We start from the raw sequence: 18861 nt of genomic DNA on the forward strand, positions 1-18861 counted from the left end.
GTATTGCACGTTTATGATGAACGTACTCATGTTTGCTTTCTCTCTTCATCAGTCCCTGCTTTTCATGACACTAATGAGAATTGCTAATTCCAATACAGATCATGATCACAAATTCTCTGTAGCTCTTAAAATGTGTTCAGCTGCCTATCATTAAGATACTGAGTAATGTTTTTACTCATCTTTTCAGTTTCCTCCTACGGGGCTGGCACATTTCTCTTATATTATTACAACCTACATATTTAAAATTTTAGAATAAGGCCTAATATTGTTCAGTGGTTTATTTAAACTTTATAGTTTTCTGTGTTTAAACCTATAATTTGTAAATGATAGCTTTTTAAAATGGATTTCTGGTGCACTGGAGAGCCACGTTTTATGCCATCTTCGTAACCATAGGGACTGAAAGGTGACAGTGTATGAAGCCCTCTATATTTCATTTTCATATTATTTATTACTTGACAACTGGCAAGAGGGGCATAAAATTGTTTTGTCAGATTTGCACAAGAACTTTCTTACAAAAAGCTTTTATAGTACACAACACGTACATAAATTCTCATATAATCGTCCTTTTAAGATCAGCCTGGTAGTTTTGTTGCTGTTTTTTTCTTTTTTCATTTTTTTGGAAAACTGTTTTTTAGTATATATATTTATTTTATTTAGGAAAAATTGACACCAGGTGTACAACATAATGATTCGACATTTTTATACATAGCAAAATGATCACCATGATAAGTCTAGGTAACATCCATCACCATACAGTTATAAGCGTTTTTCCCTTTTTTTCTTGTGATGAGGACTTTTAAGATCCACTCTTAGCAGCTTTCAAATGTGCAATATTAACTATAGTCACCATGCTGTAGGTTACATCCCCGTGACAATTATTTTATAGCTGGAAGTTTGTAACTTTTGACCCCCTTCACCCATTATACATCCCGCCCGCCCCGCTCCCACCCACTCCCACCAGCCCCTGGCAACCACTGTCCTCTGTTGAAAAACTTTTTTTTTTAATTTATTGAAATTTTTGAATTTTATTTTTTTATACAGCAGGTTCTTATTAGTCATCCATTTTATACACATCAGTGTATACATGTCAACCCCAATCTCCCAATTCATGTGCCCCACCCCCCACCCCCGCTTTCCCCCCTTGGTGTCCATACGTTTGTGCTTTACATCTGTGTCTCAATTTCTGCCCTGCAAACCGGTTCATCTGTACCATTTCTAGGTTCCACATATATGCGTTAATATATGATATTTGTTTCTCTCTTTCTGACTTACTTCACTCTGTATGACAGTCTCTAGATCCATCCACGTCTCAACAAATGAAATGAAATGAAAAACTTTTAAGGTTAAAAAAATCTGCCATGATGGAAAGAGCCTATCAGTTGTTTAAAGTAAAGATGCGAAATTGAAAGTAAGACTCCCCCCCCTTTTTTGTCAGTAATCTTTAGAAAAGTTCAAATAAACTTTAAGCCTGAGTTTGACATAAGATTATGTGATTGGCCAAATGTGGATACTGGTTATGAGACTTAAATAAGCAAAAGCACCTTTTAAAAGATCTGATACTTATAATCAGGAAAAAATAGAGTTCTAAAACTTTTATATAAATCTAAATTGTGTCTACGAATATATGTTTGTGGGTATGTTGTATATATATTTTATAAAACTTATGAAAACAATTCCCAAAATAGCGTTTCTACTTAGATAAATATAAATACAAATGTGGATATAAACATCCTGGTTAAACAAAGAAATAGAAAAAAGGTGAGCTTTTGAGTTTTTCAAAATGTTGATTGTAGTCATTTTAGGAAAGATGTATTATTACTTGTCAAACAGCCAGTAGGTTCATCCCAGAGTAGAGTGAGTCAGGGCTGTCCTCCTAGATATACTTACCTCCCCTTGCAATTCTAGCTTCACAGTGAAACTTGAGGATGATAACATTTAAAATAGAGGAATTTGTTCATGTGTTGGTAGTAAACTCAATTTAGTATACTTTCCTGATATAGTCCCTGTTCCTTGCCCTGGTACAAACACTCTTCTCAGATTATCAATGAGTTCTTTCTCTAATTGTTTTACCCACATTTGAGGACCTTTCCTCCTCTGCATTCCATGCTGAACATAAAGAGGCACCTGTCTGACTTCCTACCCACTTCACAGTGTCAAGGTGAATGTGGCCAAATCTGCTTCTTGGCCTCCTGTGGTCCTCCTAGACCATCTTATCTTCCTTTTTATGGACCGAGTCCCTGAAGACAAGCAGCCTCCTGACCCTGGGGCTGAGAGGGAGCTGCCCTCGCTCCCTCGTCCTGCTTGGACATCCCCACACTTCATTCATTCAAACAATCACCTGGCTTTCACTGTCTTCCCTTTCTCTTGTTAAGTTCTCTTGGTCATTTAAAAATATGCTTGGTGTTCAAGCGGGTTCACAGGTCAAACCTGATTTAAAATGAGTGGCTGGAGGAAATCTGGAGATCTAACCAGTAGTAGATTTTTCACTCCACGTCTGCATATGGCATCTCTGTTGCTGAGAGGCAGCCTGTGTTTTAACCCTGGTTCTGCCAGGTACTGCGCTGTGACCTTGGGCAAGTTACTTAAACTCTCTGTGTCTGAGATTTTTTATAATGGAGATGATAAAAATCCTTATAGAGTTGTAGTGGAAATTAAATGAATGAATAAAGCATCCATGATGGCGCCTGTCAGAAAGTGAGTGCCACGTAACTTGTACTGTAGTCATTGCTGTTCTCCTCCCAGGAGTGGGCCTGTTACTTGTCGTTTCTGTCAGCTCTCCTGGAGGCTCGGAGCTGACCCGGGACTTGTCGTTTCTGTCAGGGCCTCTCTTCCCTTGGCACAGTGATGTTTGCACTTTGGCTAGTGACCTGTTCCTATGTTTATTTTAGAATCCATCCTAAAACTAACATCCTCAAATACGTGTATTAGCTGGTCATGACAAAAATACCAGAATTTTTATCAAAGAGAAAACACAAGCTGCAGTATATGGGCACAACGCTGTAAGTTAAAACACACCTGTCAAATGACTCTAGGTTGGCTGAAAACCAAAACAAAACAAGTTTGCTTTCATCCCCTATTTTTTGGCCACCTAGAAATCCAACAGCTCTCACCTGATGGGGACATTCACTCATGGGCTGACCCTCTGGGTCCTGTGTGGCGTTAATAGTTTTCTGCCCAAAGCTGCTCTTGCCTAGCTGGAGAACTGCATCTTGATAAGCTGTGCTTCAAAGTAAAGAAGACGTAGAACATCATTGCTGGTCAGTGCACTGACCTTCGGGGTCTGGGCGAGTAAAGTGGTGCAAAGTGGTGTCTCGGGGTCAGCCAAGTCCGTGCTATGACGGCCGTGCCTTCAGTCAGTTTTCATTCATGGGTGCTGAGCCTCGGAGAGGCTGTGGGTCTGAGAAGCTTGGATCACTCCTTAAAAGTGAATAACAATAAATCAACTTTCTAGACACCACCGCTTTTCCGGTGTACCAGATCTAGAGGGGGTGACGACTAGCAGTGGGGGCTCTGACTCTGTTGTGAGCCTGCAGCTGGCGGTGGACCATCTGTGGCCAGTGCCAAGCTAACAGGTAGAGGTCTCAGGTTATGTGCCTGTATCAATGATTAGTAAAGAGCAGAAGGCATGAGAGACACGTGCATAACTGGGAATGGTATCTTTTTATCCCTTATATAAATCTGTGGTGAACCATTTGGGTTGGTCCCTTTGGAGATTTGGCATTCGTTTAGAATTTCTTACCTATCTTAATTTACAATGGGGTTGTTATTTTTCTCTTTTATAAAATTGAAGTATAGTTGATTTACAATATCATGTTAGTTTCAGGTGTACAGCACAGCGATTCAGTTATACATGTGTGTACGTATATATATTATATATATATTCTTCTTCAGATTCACTTCCCTTATAGCTTATTACAAAATATTGAGTATAGTACCTTGTGCTATACAGTAGGTCCTTGTTGGTTCTCTATTTTATATACTGTATAGTAGTGTGTATATGTTAATCCCAGTTTTCTAAGCTAGATGTCTTTGGAATAGAAATTTTACTCAGCTTCTACTTATACTGAGGGTAATCCACAACAGTCTACCAGTCCTGGCCTTTGAATGGTTTTAGGGGGCTCTGAAAGAGAAAGAAAAGAGTTGCTCAGCGACAGTGTCATAATGTAAGGGTGTGAGTCACCATTATGTTCCCCAGCCAGAGTTGCTGGGACAAAATGAGATGAGTCATGTTGAAAGACCCATGTCTGACACATGGTATGTGATCATTAATTCCTCTCCCCATGGTGTTGATTAGTACTTAGAACACTGAAATAGGTTTCACTAAGAAAACCAACAGCTCCATAAGAGCAATGTATAGCATTTATTTTTGTAGTTATTTCTTAAAAATCAATATTGCAAACATATGAAAATAATTGAAAATCAGCATATACCCCAATGTACCACATAGGTTTCAAATGTTAAAATTTTGCCATAAATGCCTTAAATTCTTAATGGCATGAGACCTTACAAATATAGTGGTAAGTCACCTTCCCCACCTGAGCAACCTCATCCTTTCCCTGACTTCTGCGAGAGAACTCTATCCTGGCGGTGTGCATTCTCCCCATCAGTGTTTTTAACTTAGACTACATACCTATGTATTCATAAATAATATATAGTGTTGTATGTTCTATAAAAGTTTACATAATTAGTATAATAACGTAGTACATCCTTTGAACCTGTGATTTTCACATACTCATTTGAGGTTTGAGTGTAGAACTACTTCCTTTTAGCTGCTGTGTAGGATACCATTGCCTGAAATATTCCATAACTGATTTAGATACTTCATATATGTTATTTATTTATCACAAAACACTGTGAGGGGGCTTCCCTGGTGGCGCAGTGGTTGAGAGTCCGCCTGCCTATGCAGGGGACGCGGGTTCGTGCCCCGGTTCGGGAGGATCCCACGTGCCGTGGAGCGGCTGGGCCCGTGAGCCATGGCCGCTGGGCCTGCGCGTCCGGAGCCTGTGCTCTGCAGCAGGAGGGGCCACAACAGTGAGAGGCCCGCGTACCGCAAAAAAAAAAAAAAAAAAAAACAAAAAACAAAACCCACTGTGAGGTGTTTTCGACTGGGTTTCAGAGCATGTATTCAGACCCAGGTTTCTCCAATTCCATTAAGCCATGCTTTCAATAAATATCAACAAAATAAAGTTGGAAAGAATGAGCCAGCAGGCTGTCTGCTAGTGTGTATCTCTGGGATCTGAACGTAAGGGAACTTGGTGGTTATCTCTCCTCCTGGCCTGGGGCCGGCAAGCTCAGGGCAGCCTGGTCTGCACTGGGGCTGCACTGCAGGAGGGCCCAGGGTCAGTGGGAGTCAGCTGCAAATGTGGTAAAGCAATGACATTTAGAAAAAAATTGATTTACAATGTTGTGTTTCAAGTATACAGCAAAGTGATTCAGTTATACATATATAAATACGTACATATACTCTTTTTCAGATTTTTTCCACAGATATAGTTCCCTGTGCTATACAGTAGATCCTTGTTGATCACCCATTTTATATATAGCAGTGTGTATCTGTTCATCCCAAACTCCCAATTTATTTCTCCTCCCCACCTCTACCCCCTTTGGTAACCATAAGTTTGTTTTCCACGTCTGAGTCTATTTCTGTTTTGTAAACAAGTTCACCTGTATCGTTTTTTTTAGATTCCACATAAAAGTGATATCATATGATACTTATCTTTGTCTGATTTTTTTCACTTAGTATGATAATCTCTAGTTCTATCCACGTTGCTGCATATAGCACTATTTCATTCTTTTTAAGGGCTGAGTAATATTGATGTGTGTGTGTGTGTGTGTATACACCACATCTTCTTTATCCATTCATCTGTCAATGGACATTTAGGTTGCTTCCATGTCTTGGCTATTGTGAATAGTGCTGCTGTGAACATTGGGTACATGTATCTTTTCTAATTAGCATTCTCTCCAGATATCGATAACATTTTTGAGGCCTAAAAGACCCTGAGGGACAGAGAGAGGTTTTAAAAGAAGTGTTAAGTCATGGACCCAGCCCTCAAGGAATTTAAAATCTAGCAAGGGAGACAAAACTAACATGAAACAGAACAACTGGATGCAGAACAGCTCGGTGTGTGCTGTGCCCCCTGCCATCTTTTACAGAAATGGGATATCCTGTATCCTGTATTTTTCCCCGCATCTTGACTTCTCCCTCAACAATACCTTCTGGAAATCCTCTCAAGGTACCTAGCATAGAACTAATTTATTTTTAAAGCCTGTGTAATATTCCATGCTATGGACATATCATCATTTATTTGACTATTCTCTTATTAATGGGTCATCTCCTATTCACTGTTAATGGCTAAAAAACTTTAATAGTTTATGTCCTCGTATATATGTCCCTGTGTGTTCAGATTTCGGCAGGAGAGTTTACCAAGAGTGGCATGATTGGAGAGGAGGGTATATGTATTTTTAATTTTAATTGATGCTGCCAGATTGCTTTCTAAAAAGGCTAGAATTCATATTTCCCCACCACCAATGTATGAGTGTCCTCTCCTGACATTGTCACTTCTAATAGTTACATCTCTTTTTAAGTGTCTGACAGTATATAAAGCTATATCCAATTATTATCATTTTCTGCAGCCACTAGGGAATATAAATGCCTTTTTTGGACATTCTGTTGGTTATTTTTGCTGTGTTGTCTACTGCTCGTCTTTTGCCTGATCGATATTATTAGCCTTTGGGTTTTTCCTTGGTGAGTTTGTAGGAGCTGTTTATATAGAACAGATATCAACACTTTGTCATCTGTATTACAAATATTTGGACCAGCAATATCATTTGTCTATTGGCTTTGTTTACCAGCCAGATCACTGAAGGATGATAGCAGCAAACTGTGTTTCATCAGCTCAAAGAAAAATCTAATTAGTTCCATAAGTTAAGTAACCTCTTGGAAGGGTCCATGAGTGAAGTATGATGTCAATGGGTATGGTACAATCTGCTCGTTGACGAATGTGGTAACTCACTGCATCACCCAAATTTTCTATCACTCATGCTTTTCTGATGTTCTTCAAGCCACAGGGAGGAATACTCACATGTGTGCCTGACGTGTAGGAAAACACAGTCTGATTTTCAAGTAGCTCTAATGTACTCAGCTGATCTCTCTTCCTTATGGAAATAGAGTCCTGAAATACTGTATCTTTTTTAATTTTTAAATTTTTATGTTTTTAGAAATCACACCATCCTCAAAGCCTCATCCACCTGTTGTGGGCAAAGTGACTCATCACAGCATTGAATTATACTGGGATCTGGAGAAGAAAGTCAAGCAGCAGGGACCCCAGGAGCGGTGGTTCAGGTTTTCTATTGAAGAAGAAGACCCCAGAATGCACACTTATGGTATCATTTATACGTAGGTGCAATGTTCAACTGCTTAACACTTTGCTTTGATTTCTTGATGAGCTGGAATGGTTTCTATTGTCTCCAAGAAGACTCATTTTGAAATTGAAGGAATGAGTCAGCATTATTTGCATTCATTCTTTTCATGAGTGATGAATTTTGGAAAATAAGGGTGAGCAGTCACTTTGAAATTAAACCTCCTAGACCTTTGAGAGCCCCTTAGGCTTCTGAAATATTCTAATGGTATATTTAAAAAATCCAAAACGTAGAGACAGAATCAAAGCTGAGTTGGATGAAATCAGATGAGGTTCCCCTCAGGCTGTTCTGTTCACAGATGTGACAACCTCCCAGACCTCCGGAAGTTGTTCCCTTGTTAACTCTTTCCAACCAACCTGCTACCTCTCTCAGCCTCCATCAGAACCTGTCTTTTTTGCCTTTTCCTTGAATGCACTTCCTTCTATTTTTATACAGCTGGTTCCTTTACACCATGCACATATTATATCAAATACTGGCCCCTCCTCAAAAGGCCACCTGAAGTAGCCGTTTTTCCACCCAAGCTGTCCTCTCTGCCATGCCCTTGTTTCATTTGCGTTGTGAAACCTAGCTCTGCCGGAGTCATTTTACTGTTTACTGTTCATTTTCTGTCTCCCTACCAGCATCTAAACTCCACGAGAAGCAGGTAAGATTCCTGCTTGCTTAAGGCTCTTTCCCCAGCTCCAAGACAGTGTCAGCACATAGGAGGCCCTCAAAATATTTGTTGTGTCAATAAATAAATGAATGCAACAGGAATAATCAAGAAGTCTTTTTTTTTTTCTTAGCCATCACTTCAATCCTTATTTCTTTCTTTGACAGCTTTACTGCTTGCAAAATGACTTTGTGTTTTAGGAAGAAGACCAGAAATGAGTTGCAGATACGGTTTTATATTAAACTTTTAATTTTGACATAATTGTAGCTTCACATCTGGCTGTAAGAAATAATACAGAGAAATCCCATGTACCTTTTACCATTTTCCCCAGTGGTAACATTACGGAAAACTGTAGGGCAATATCACAGCCGGCATCCTGGCACTGCTGCAGTCAGGGGACAGTTGCAGCGCTTTGCTGGACTTTTCTCCAGGTGGCATTGTGGTAAGGGTGCTGATGTGAGGGTACATACGCAGGCTTCGACTGTTACCTGAACCATGGTATCCCTGCGATTTGATGCACGATTCTTTGTACCTAGAAAAGAAAACATGCATTTACCTGAAATGTAGTTGCCATATGAAAATAATTCCTGGCCCGACTACTTGAAATATTATTTTAATCATGTCATGTCATGTGTTATTCTCTGGTAAGTAGTTTCCACCCAAAAGCATGAATGCTGATATAACAAGTATTTCTGTGGAGAGAGAAAAAGGTATTTTATTTCCCGTGTTTCTCTTGCACCACAAACCATGCTTGGGCAGGTTAGGTGGGGCTGTCCTGGGTGCTCCGTTGTGTCTCCACTTCTACTTTGCTCTGTGATCAGCCATGTCCCCTGGCCTCCAGCCTGTGTGTCTCTGTGTTGTTATGTTTTCCCCAGAGGCCTGAGTGCTGTCTGGCCCGGGAACTCACCTGGACGGTTGCCTGGCATTGCAGAGCCAGCAGCGAGGCCTCAGACCCCCAACTCTAAGCGAGGTTGTGAGATGCTCACTTTCCCTCAGAGAATGAGCACAAACCTTGACACTAGGTGGCAGAGTTAGACTGTGTTAATCTTGACCTCTTTTCTCCATTATATCGCTTTTCCCTAGGTGTATCGTTAAAACTAGCAAATGCCTTTCTTTGAAAAAGCGATTATCTAGACTATCTGACCTTGGGATTGTGGATTTAAGAACTTCGTCTTGACCTGTCAGTTTCTGTTCATCTTCTCCAACAGCCAGTCTTGAATCAGTGCTGTCGTCTTTGACGCGGGCTCTCCTCACAGCCAGTTACATCTAGTTTTCATGAGTTCTCCCATTGCACATCCCTTCTATGCTTTCCCTTGTTAGATTGTGGCATTTCCCCTACTAGGACGCAAGTAGGATCTGTTTTCTGACTAGTCACTGCTGAATCCCCAGGTCCTACAACCGTCCAGCTTATTTGCTGGTTGAATGAATTGGCCATTGCCCTCTCTCCCTTCCTTCTATCTTGCTAGGTTAATTTTCTTTTTAATCTTCCTTTTGTCAAATTGTCTTCGATGGGTTTCCATTGCTTGAAGAATGAAGGTCCAACTCCTTACACTAACATCTGATGCCCTTCACAGTTTTCCCACAACCTGCCTTTCTTGCTGTTTCTTATTTCTGGGCATAAACCTTCCAACGAAATCTGCTTTACCGTCCTTCGAGTATGCCTTGACTTCTCCTGCATGTGTGTTCAGCTGTTTTCTCTGTTCAGACAAATCTCCCCTGCTCCATCCTTTCTTCCACCCAAGTCAGATTCTACCTCGACTGAGAAGCTACCTTTACTATCCTATTATCTACCCTGCTAAATTCCTATGATAATTGGTACCCTTATCATGCATTTCATTCATTCAGTCAGCACCTACTATGTGCCACATACTGTTTTAGATGCCGGGGATACAGCACTAGACAAACAGACAAAAATGCCTCCTTCGTGATGAGGAAGACAAACGGTAAATAAGATGCATAAGTAAAAACAGTGTCAGATGGTGGTTCAGTACCAAGTGGAAAGGAGAGCACAACAGTTGGGGGCTTGGAGTGGAGGTGAAGAAGGCTTCACTGAGAAGGTAATCTGCGTAAAGAAGCAAGTGAGGGGCATCTGGAGCCTCACGAGTATCTGGAAGAACATTCCAGGCAGAAGACACAGCAGGCAAAAATGTCTGGAGGTGGGATCGTGCCTGGCGTTCCAGAAACACGAGTGAAGTGAATGAGTAATGGGATGGGGCCAGCGCGGGGACGGGTCTTGGGGGCTGTCACTCTGTGCGGTGAGAAGCCACTGGACACTGATAAACTGGGGAGGGGTCTGGTGCATATGCTCCGTGAGGGTCACTCTGCCTGCTGAGTGGAGGACAGGCTGTGAGGAGGGAAGGCGGCCAGAGCAGGGAGGGCTAATTAGGAAGCTTCTGCAATAATTTAGGTGGGAGATAACAGAACAGAGTGTGAAAAGTGGTGAAATCAGGGCTTGTGAAGATAGATTTGAAGAATTTGCTGGTGCACCAGATATGGGATGTGAAAGAAAGAGGGTAGTCAAGGGGCGTCAGTAGCATCTCAGGATCGGCCCCATTGGGCTGCAGGAAGCAGCAGCTCCGGAAGCTCAGTGGCTCCCAACGGCAGCCGTGTATTTCCCACACGGAACACCTGTGGTGTGTCGCCAGGCTGGCGGAGTGGCCTCTGCCTGAACGTGACTACTCATGGTGCCAGCAGAGGCAGAGATTGGGGCTCCCCATTTCTTGAAGCTTCCACCCGGAATGACACACTGCACCTCTGTTTATACTTCATTGCTCAGAGCAAGTCCTGCCACGTCTGAGCTCCACAGCACTCGGATATAGAATCCTTGGGAGGGCACCAAGTACCTGTGAACAAAATCCAGTCTTCCACAGGTGGCACCAAGGTTTTGGCCTGAGCAGCTCAAACCACGGAGACTCGGGATGCAGCAAACTCTCTCGTTTGCGGACCATCAGGCATCCAGGTGGAGACGTGAAGGATGCAGTTGGGGAAGAACCAGCCAGGGGAGAGTCTGGGCTGGAGAAATGGATTTCAGAGTCATTAGCAGGTGGTGGGATTGGAAAGCTGGGGGTGAAACATAGTGGGAGAAGAGAAGTCTGGGAACTGAGTCTCTGGGCATTTCAGTACTTACTTTGTTATGTTTCATGTTTGCTCAGCTCTTGCATCAGATATTTGCTTTGGCTGATAACAGAAATAATGGTATGCTTTACACTTTGATATATTTCCTCTACCGGAAATAGAACTTGGAGAAGTTCTAAGATTGCTTCATCCTTTGAGCTACCATGCCTGGGCCGTGTAAAGAAGTGCATCTCCAGACGTTCGATACACAGCTGCTCTGAGACGTCCCTGTGTCTGTGCTGTAGTTGGTGTCACCCCTGTGTCTGCATTATAGTCGTGGAGGACCCTAGTGGGCAGCTGTGTCTCTGGTCCTCTCCATGGGGCCACCTCTACTGATGCTGTGAGAGCCTCCAGCCTCCAATCACTGTGCCCAGTGGCATCTGTTTTATCAGACGGTTCTGTAATTTATCTTTCCAGGGGTTATGAAGGTGCTGTTGCTTCATGGTGATCTTATGATGTTTAGCACCATTGGATTTTATTGGGGGCACTTTTAGTTTTATTTTGGTCTGAAACTATGTTAAGTCTTTGCCACCTGGCAATTAAATTCCATTGAGGTTTGAGCATTGTAGTCTCACTGAGCTCCTAAAGATCTTTTCAGATGCCACAAATTGAGGGCTCAGTTTCTATGATTCAAATAGCTATAGTTATGCACCTCTGCTCATGTAACAATAAAACCCACCCACTCACAAGATTACTTTGTGCCAAGCTGATATATTTTAGTTTATTGTTGTTGTTATTTATTTTTTTTTTAGACCATGCAGCTTTTCTGAACATTTGTCTTGGTTTCAGAGCTTTTTCTTTCATGGTAAATATATTTGTATCTAGTTTTAACACTTCTGTTTTTCTGGCTTCTTAAGGCTGTCGGTATCATTTCCTAATTGTCTTTATTATTGTTTCTTTGTTGTTGATACATGATGTATCAGTTATCTATTGCTGCGTAACAAACTGTCCCAAATTTAGTGGTTTTGGTCAAAGTGTAAAATACACGCTTGCTCATGATCCTACAATTTGGGCAGCGTGGGGAGGGCAAGTCTCTGTTCCACGTGGTCTTGGCTGGTGCAGCTCTGTTGGGGCTGAAGGATCCAAGTGGTGTCACTCATGTGTCTGATGCCTCTGCTGGGGCAGCGGGGACAGTGGGCGGCTGACCGGGCTCCTGTGTTTTCCTTCATTGTCTGGCATCTTCCGGTGACTCTCACCAGGCAACCTGTCCCTCCAGTGGGGAAGTTGAACATCTTTACATGGCAACTGGCTTCTAAGGGAGCAAGAGCAGAAGCTGCCAGGAGTATTAGGGCTGGGCCCAGAATTACATAGCATCCCTTTGCCACATCCCATCCTATTTAAGGGGAGAGGAATTTGACTCTTAACGGTGGGAAGAGTACGTGCAACTGCAGGATGGGAGGGGTAGCTAGAGGCCACCTTGACTGACGTGGCTTCTTTAGGTGGAGAGAAATATGCTTCAAGGAAGGGTAGTCTCAGTGAAGAGGGCTGCGTCCACCCTTGAAGGGCAGGAGAACACAGACGAAGGTCAGAAGGGCCTCAACGCCCCCCCCCCCGCCCCCCGCCATCTTCTTCTTGGCTCTGTTAGAGCTCTGCCCAAGAAGTCATTTAGGTTTTGGTGCCTGGAGTAACTTGTGATGCAGAAAAGGGGGATCTCCGAGTATTCTGGACTTCATTTCCGCTTAAAATTTTACGTTTTGGATAATCGACAAAGGGAGAGAAACACAAAGGGCAAAGGGTCTTTGGAAATCATTTCCTGTTTTCAAACATGGTTCTCCAGGTCTCTGAGCTGAGACTCCTCTCAGCTTTTGCTCTCACCTAACCATTCATTCCCCTGGGATTCCTTGTCCTTCCAGTCCACGTGGCTTTCTCAGACTGCCTGGATCCTTCCTTCCCCTGCCTATCCTCCTGTCTGTTCTGGAAGTTGCTTGCCCCATGTCTCACTTTACATCAGAGGCCTCTCTGCTAAGGACATGCTTTGGGGCCCCCTCTCCCCTCACTCACTCCTCATGGTAGAGGAATTGCTTGTCTGATGGGTGAGTTTGGGAGCTAGAAGGCCTTCTGGGTCGTCTTAAACTATCCTGAAGGGTTCTCCTCCCCCTGGAGCAATGGTGGGCTTGGCTGTCTATGCACTGGTCACTGTGCCTGCATCTTTGGGGAGACACTACTTTTCCAGTGGGTTTATCAGTAATGATGGCAACTCCAGCGCTGCCGTTTCAGCCTGACGCAGCTGTCACGCCCCACTGTCCTGGACTGCCCCTGTTCTTGCACCCGTCAGCAAGAGTTGACAGGTGCATCTCGGCCCTGAACTGGTTCAGGGCTGCACCCCCAGCCCAGCCCAGCACCTCCCAGGTAGTGGGCACTAGATAGGTTTGGTGAGTTGCATGGAAAGGAATTGATGTATACATATTTAGGTAGCACATCAATATTTTTGAAAGATTAGTTGTGAACCCCAAAGTATGATTCTGGCCTCTGTACAAGTCTTCTGAGAATGAAGGGAACGTTATAGACAGAAAATGGGAAAAAAGGTGGTAAGCCTGGCCTCCGAGGGGCTGTGGAGAGTGTCCTGATGGGAGGAGGGCAGGGCCTGGGCTGGGTGTGGAAGCAGGAAAGAAGAAAAGAGCTGGAGATACTACATCCGCACTCCCTCTCCACCCGCCCTGCACACATACAGGTCAAGTCTTTGAGGTGTAAGGAGAGAAAGATTTAGATGAAGGCTTCGAAAAGAGATACATGGAATTTAATCAGATGCTAATAAAAGTTTTCGGCAGCAAAGGGGAGCTGAGATTTTGGGACTGTTGGGATAGACATACAACTCCTGGGACCTTTGGAGACCTGGTATCCTAGAAAGTGGGGCAAGTCAAAACCAGACCCCCAGGCCCTGCTTCGCGGCCAGAGGTCCGGGGTCTCGGCACCTTCACTGGGTCTCAGCGTCTCCTGAGCCGGCAGCACTGCCCGCCTGCGTTTCCTGGTCCTCGTTTTTCAGCTCCAAACGATCCAACTCAAATCTTTCTGCCTGGAGGCCTGCAGGTTTCCATCGCAGCCTCTAACAGTTTTCTGCTCTCCAAGTGTTCAGCACCTGCCTCCCACAAACGTTTTCCTAGGTGAACCTGACCGTGTGGCGTGATAGGAGAGTCATTTCTGTGCTGCCCACCTCCCCAGCTGCTTGGGGGCTCCGACCAGTCACGCCCTCTCCCTGCAGTGGGATTTTGCCCGCAATAGGTACACAGCGGCGCCCATCCACCCGAAGACCCCACTCAGCAATCACGTATGTGCTACTTGGACTGCCGAGCTTAGCTTTCAATTGTGAAACTGCCATATGAGGACAAAAAAAAAAATCATGGGTTAACGTGATCATTTCTCCAAAGTACAAAATCGCAAGCCAGCTGTGCGTCAGCCCTGGGGGAGGGGGGCTGCAGCATCGAGGGCACCTGCCGGGCAGGGGTGGACGCCTGTCCTGTCCTGTCCTCCGTGCTCAAGAGTTCAGCCCAGGGTGAGAGACGGACAGCCACCAAGGTCAGCTCTGTAGCGGGGGTAGACAGTGCTCAGAAATCCCTTCCACTCGCCCTTCTAATACCTTTCAGAGGACGCTGCCCCGATTACCTGGTGTCATCATCACGTGTGTCTCCTTCCGTCTAGGGGATACGCGACTAAGCATGTTGTGGAAGGTCTGGACCCACGGACCCTGTACAGGTTTCGACTGAAGGTCACCAGCCCCTCCGGAGAGCATGAGTACAGCCCGGTGGTCTCGGTATCTACGACCAGTGAGTATGCAGAACTCGAAACTCATTTGTCTAAAGGTGACAAGCAATGTGAAGGTGAAGGTATTCTGCTTTCTGCTCGGCCTTACCGGAAACAGAAACCGTTCCATTTCTAAGCACTGTGATAACATTGTTCACTGGCCGGGCCTGGCCGTCGCATAAGGGAGGTCGAATTACGCTTGAACAAATGCAAGAGCTGTTTTTGAGCCAGCACTTCCCTGGGAGGGCACGTTCAGGAAAAAAGGATGGAGTCACCTTTCTCAGGAAATGGGCCAGAAGGGTGCGGGCCGAGCAAGGGTTCCCATGCGGAGAAACAGGCTGCCCCCCGGGCGACCTCAGGTGAGAGGTCCACTCAGCGTTTCGTCCCTTTTGGACAGCTTCAGTGTATCCGTCAAGACTTGACACAGCAAGTGTCAAGTTGATCCCTGGGAACCTATGGGTGAGGAATGGTGAACAGCGCTGCTTCTGTCCACAGGACGCAGGGAGGGGGCCCACACAGAGGTGGGGACAGAGGCCGCATCCTTTACCCAGGGCAGGTCTAAGGGTGCAAATATTTTCTGGGATCAGTATTTTCTTTCTTTCTTTCTTTCTTTTTTTTTTTTTTTTTAAAGAATTTTTGTTTTTAATTAAGTTATTTTTGGCTGCGTTGGGTCCTTGTTGCTGCGCGTGGGCTTTCTCTAGTTGCGGCAAGCGGGGGCTACTCTTCCTTGTGGTGCACAGGCTTCTTATTGCGGTGGCTTCTCTTGTTGCGGAGCATGGTCTCTAGGCGCACAGGCTTCAGTAGTTGCAGCACATGGGCTCAGTAGTTGTGGCTCGCGGGCTGTAGAGTGCAGGCTCAGTTGTAGCACGTGCACTCAGTGGCTGTGGCTTGCGGGCTCTAGAGCACAGGCTCAGTAGTTGTGGCTCGTGGGCTCTAGAGCGCAGGCTCAGTAGTTGTGGCGCACGGGCTTAGTTGCTCCGTGGCATGTGGGATCTTCCCGGACCAGGGCTCGAACGCATGTCCCCTGCATTGGCAGGCAGATTCTTAACCACCGTGCCACCAGGGAAGTCCCTGTGATTGGTATTTTAAAACATTTTGAAGGTGTGTGTGTATGAAGTGCCATCTTTGAACTAGAATATTGTGAAGATTAAAACGGTCAGAAGTGTTTTTCACTTCTGAAAATACCCACCCACCAAAAATACAGACAAATCTTTTTTTTTTTTAAAGAAGATGTTGGGGTAGGAGTTTATTAATTAATTAATTTATTTTTGCTGTGTTGGGTCTTCATTTCTGTGCGAGGGCTTTCTCTAGTTGTGGCAAGCGGGGGCCTCTCACTATTGCGGCTTCTCTTGTTGAGGAGCACAGGCTCCAGACGCGCAGGCTCAGTAGTTGTGGCTCACGGGCCCACTTGCTCCGCGGCATGTGGGATCTTCCCAGACCAGGGCTCGAACCCGTGTCCCCTGCATTGGCAGGCAGATTCTCAACCACTGCGCCACCAGGGAAGCCCCCAGACAAATCTTTTTTTGATTGCACAAAGGGAGTTAAACATTATTTAAAACTTTTGTGAGTTAAACGTTATTTTAAAATTTCAGTTAATGTAGCATTTGGCTTGTATACATATATATATATATATTTTTTTTTTTTCTGTGACTTTCAGTAGTGTCCTTTAGGCATTTACTGATGGACATTTTTGTGCAGATGAAAGGTAATTCAGATTTTGAGTTGGTTCATAACACCTTCCGTTGCAAACAAGGCATTAGGGGATTGGATCTCAGTTTAGCGAACTGAGAATTTAGTTAAAGCCTGAGGGTGGTGATGCCATATACACCCCCAAACAGTGCTCAGCTAGCCGTGGAGAAATAGAGTTTCAGAGGAGACTTTTGATGTGAAATGGTCGATTCCAGAGATGCAGGTCAGGAAAGAGGGCTTGGCCCTGAATCTGGTGAGGGTGAAAGCATTTGCTTTTCTATGGGAGATATTGAGCTCCTGGAGTTTTTAGGGGTAAGAAAAGAAGGCAGTGCCTTACTTCTTTGTGTGTTGAGGGAAGGCACAGAGAAGGGAGGAGAGGGGGCAGGAGAAAAGTGGGCAAAGGGAGCCCAGCGTGTGGAAAGAGGCTCTGGAGGGCAGCTCCTCCGGGCCGCCTTTGGGCTCCCTCCCGTTCCCCCCACCCCCAGCCACCGCTGCACTCCTCTGGCTCTGCCCCTGCATTCTGGGGTGCCCTCCCTCCCCACTGCTGGGCCTACCGCGCCCACTCCGGGGCAGAGCTCTGTTCCAGGCCATTCCTCGTGTGGCTTCCCCTCGTTTGCTCTGCACTCCGCTTCGCTCCCGCGCAGGGCGCTGTCTCACCACCTCTAGTAACGCTCCTTTGCCTCTTATTTTACGTATTTGTTCATCTTCTTTGTCTTCCGCCTACCGTGCGTGCTCCTGAAGGGCCAGGGTGATGGGTCAGTCATGTCTAGTTATAGAAGATCCTTAAGAAACGGTTGGATGGATGGCGAACGAAAAGCCCCCAGTCAGTACTGGGGGGAGGAGGAGGTCTGATTGGCTCAGCTTGCCTTCCTGTCTCTTGGGAGATGGATCTGGTTGCCACTGGCTGGGGAGAGGCCCCCTGAACCTGCCGGGTGAGGGTGAACTGGGCATAGGGCCAGTTGCGGTAGGCGGCCCCTAGGATCCTTAATACCACATCAAAGCCAGGGCAGGGGCTCCTGGGCCTTTGGCCAGAGGTCACATGGAGTCAGGGCAGCATCTGGAGCTCTTCTAGGAAGGCAGAGACCGGCTCGGTCTGTCGGCTGACGAGGGCGGTGCCTGCAGGCCAGGTGTGCCTTCTCCTTGCTTCTGAGAGGCAGCCGCGGAAAATTGGTCCAAAGGTCCAAGGCCTTTGTCACTGCAGCCCGTGGCTTCCGTGGCTCATCAGACAAGACCTCCTGCGGGGACGAGGGTGGGCTGGAGACGAGGCTCCTGGTGATGCCCTGGGAGCCGAGTGTCAGGTCACAGCACACGTGCCTGCAGCCAGGATGCGCTCTCAACCTCAGGACGCTCTCCTGGGTGGGAAGGACCAGGTAACCCTTGCTTCTGGCTGCTGCTCCTTAGGCTGCTGCTCTTATTGTATCCACAGCAGACTCTCTTAAGGAGGCAGATCCGGCTAAACAAAGAATTAAAAATGTGCACATTCTATAAAACAAGTGAAAATGCTTCTGTGGGTTGATCATTTGCATTCGGTTAGAAAGTGCTTTAATGAATCACAAAAGCATGTACTTTGAATAAAGGATGCTCAGCCTTTTTTTCCCCCCCAGGTAAAGGACATGAGACTCTTGTTTAAATGAGGCAGCATGCAATTTTAATCAGTTGGGCCTTAAAAGGAAAGGAAAACAGCTGCTGCTTGTTAATTGGCAAACAGCTTTTGCCAATGAGCTCATCATTTATTCACTGTTTTTAATAGAGACTTAAATTCCACCAAGGAAGGCGTTATCACCATATTTTAATATCTGTCGGGACATGTGCAGCTAAATGACCCTCTTGCAGAGCGTGAGCAGTGGTTTCCCAAAGACCTCTCTGCCGCCCCCCCCCCCCCAACTCCTCGCCAGGCGTTCCCTCCTGTGGTCCTGCTCGATGACGGGCATCCTCACCATGGGCAGCATCGGTTCAATATTTGTAATAATTGTGACACCCTGGTAAACATTAGAAAAACAAACCCACAAAGGCAAAGCCTGCCTTTTCCATATTCCGTTGCACTTATTGATAGCAGTCCCTTGGGCCAGGCCCACAATGTCTTGAAGGATTCGGGGGCAGAGGACTGGAACATTCTGCTCACCCTGGAATGTCTCCTCTGTTCTTCATGATTCCCGCCTAAAGTGGGAGTAGAAAGAACTCTGCCCTGCAAACAAGAGCCTCTGCGCTTTTCTGTTCTCTGTCAAATTCCTGTAGCCTGTGAGGCTCTGTCG

The 18861-nt window shown here is 45.3% G+C and overlaps 1 protein-coding gene across 2 annotated transcripts in view; it reads left to right on the forward strand.

Annotated features, from left to right (window-relative positions):
* FANK1 (fibronectin type III and ankyrin repeat domains 1) overlaps positions 1-18861 on the forward strand; it is a 114345-nt gene that overhangs the window by 82237 nt on the left and 13247 nt on the right. For both annotated transcript variants that reach the window (XM_029245649.1, XM_029245650.1), the window contains exons 2-3: positions 7219-7396; positions 14819-14943. In XM_029245649.1, the coding sequence (XP_029101482.1) occupies positions 7219-7396; positions 14819-14943 (303 nt within the window). The remainder of the gene's footprint in view (positions 1-7218; positions 7397-14818; positions 14944-18861) is intronic.

This window comes from Monodon monoceros, unplaced genomic scaffold (assembly GCF_005190385.1).
Source record: "Monodon monoceros isolate NGI ecotype Baffin Bay Population unplaced genomic scaffold, NGI_Narwhal_1 Super_Scaffold_4, whole genome shotgun sequence".
NCBI classification, from domain to species: Eukaryota; Metazoa; Chordata; class Mammalia; order Artiodactyla; family Monodontidae; genus Monodon; species Monodon monoceros.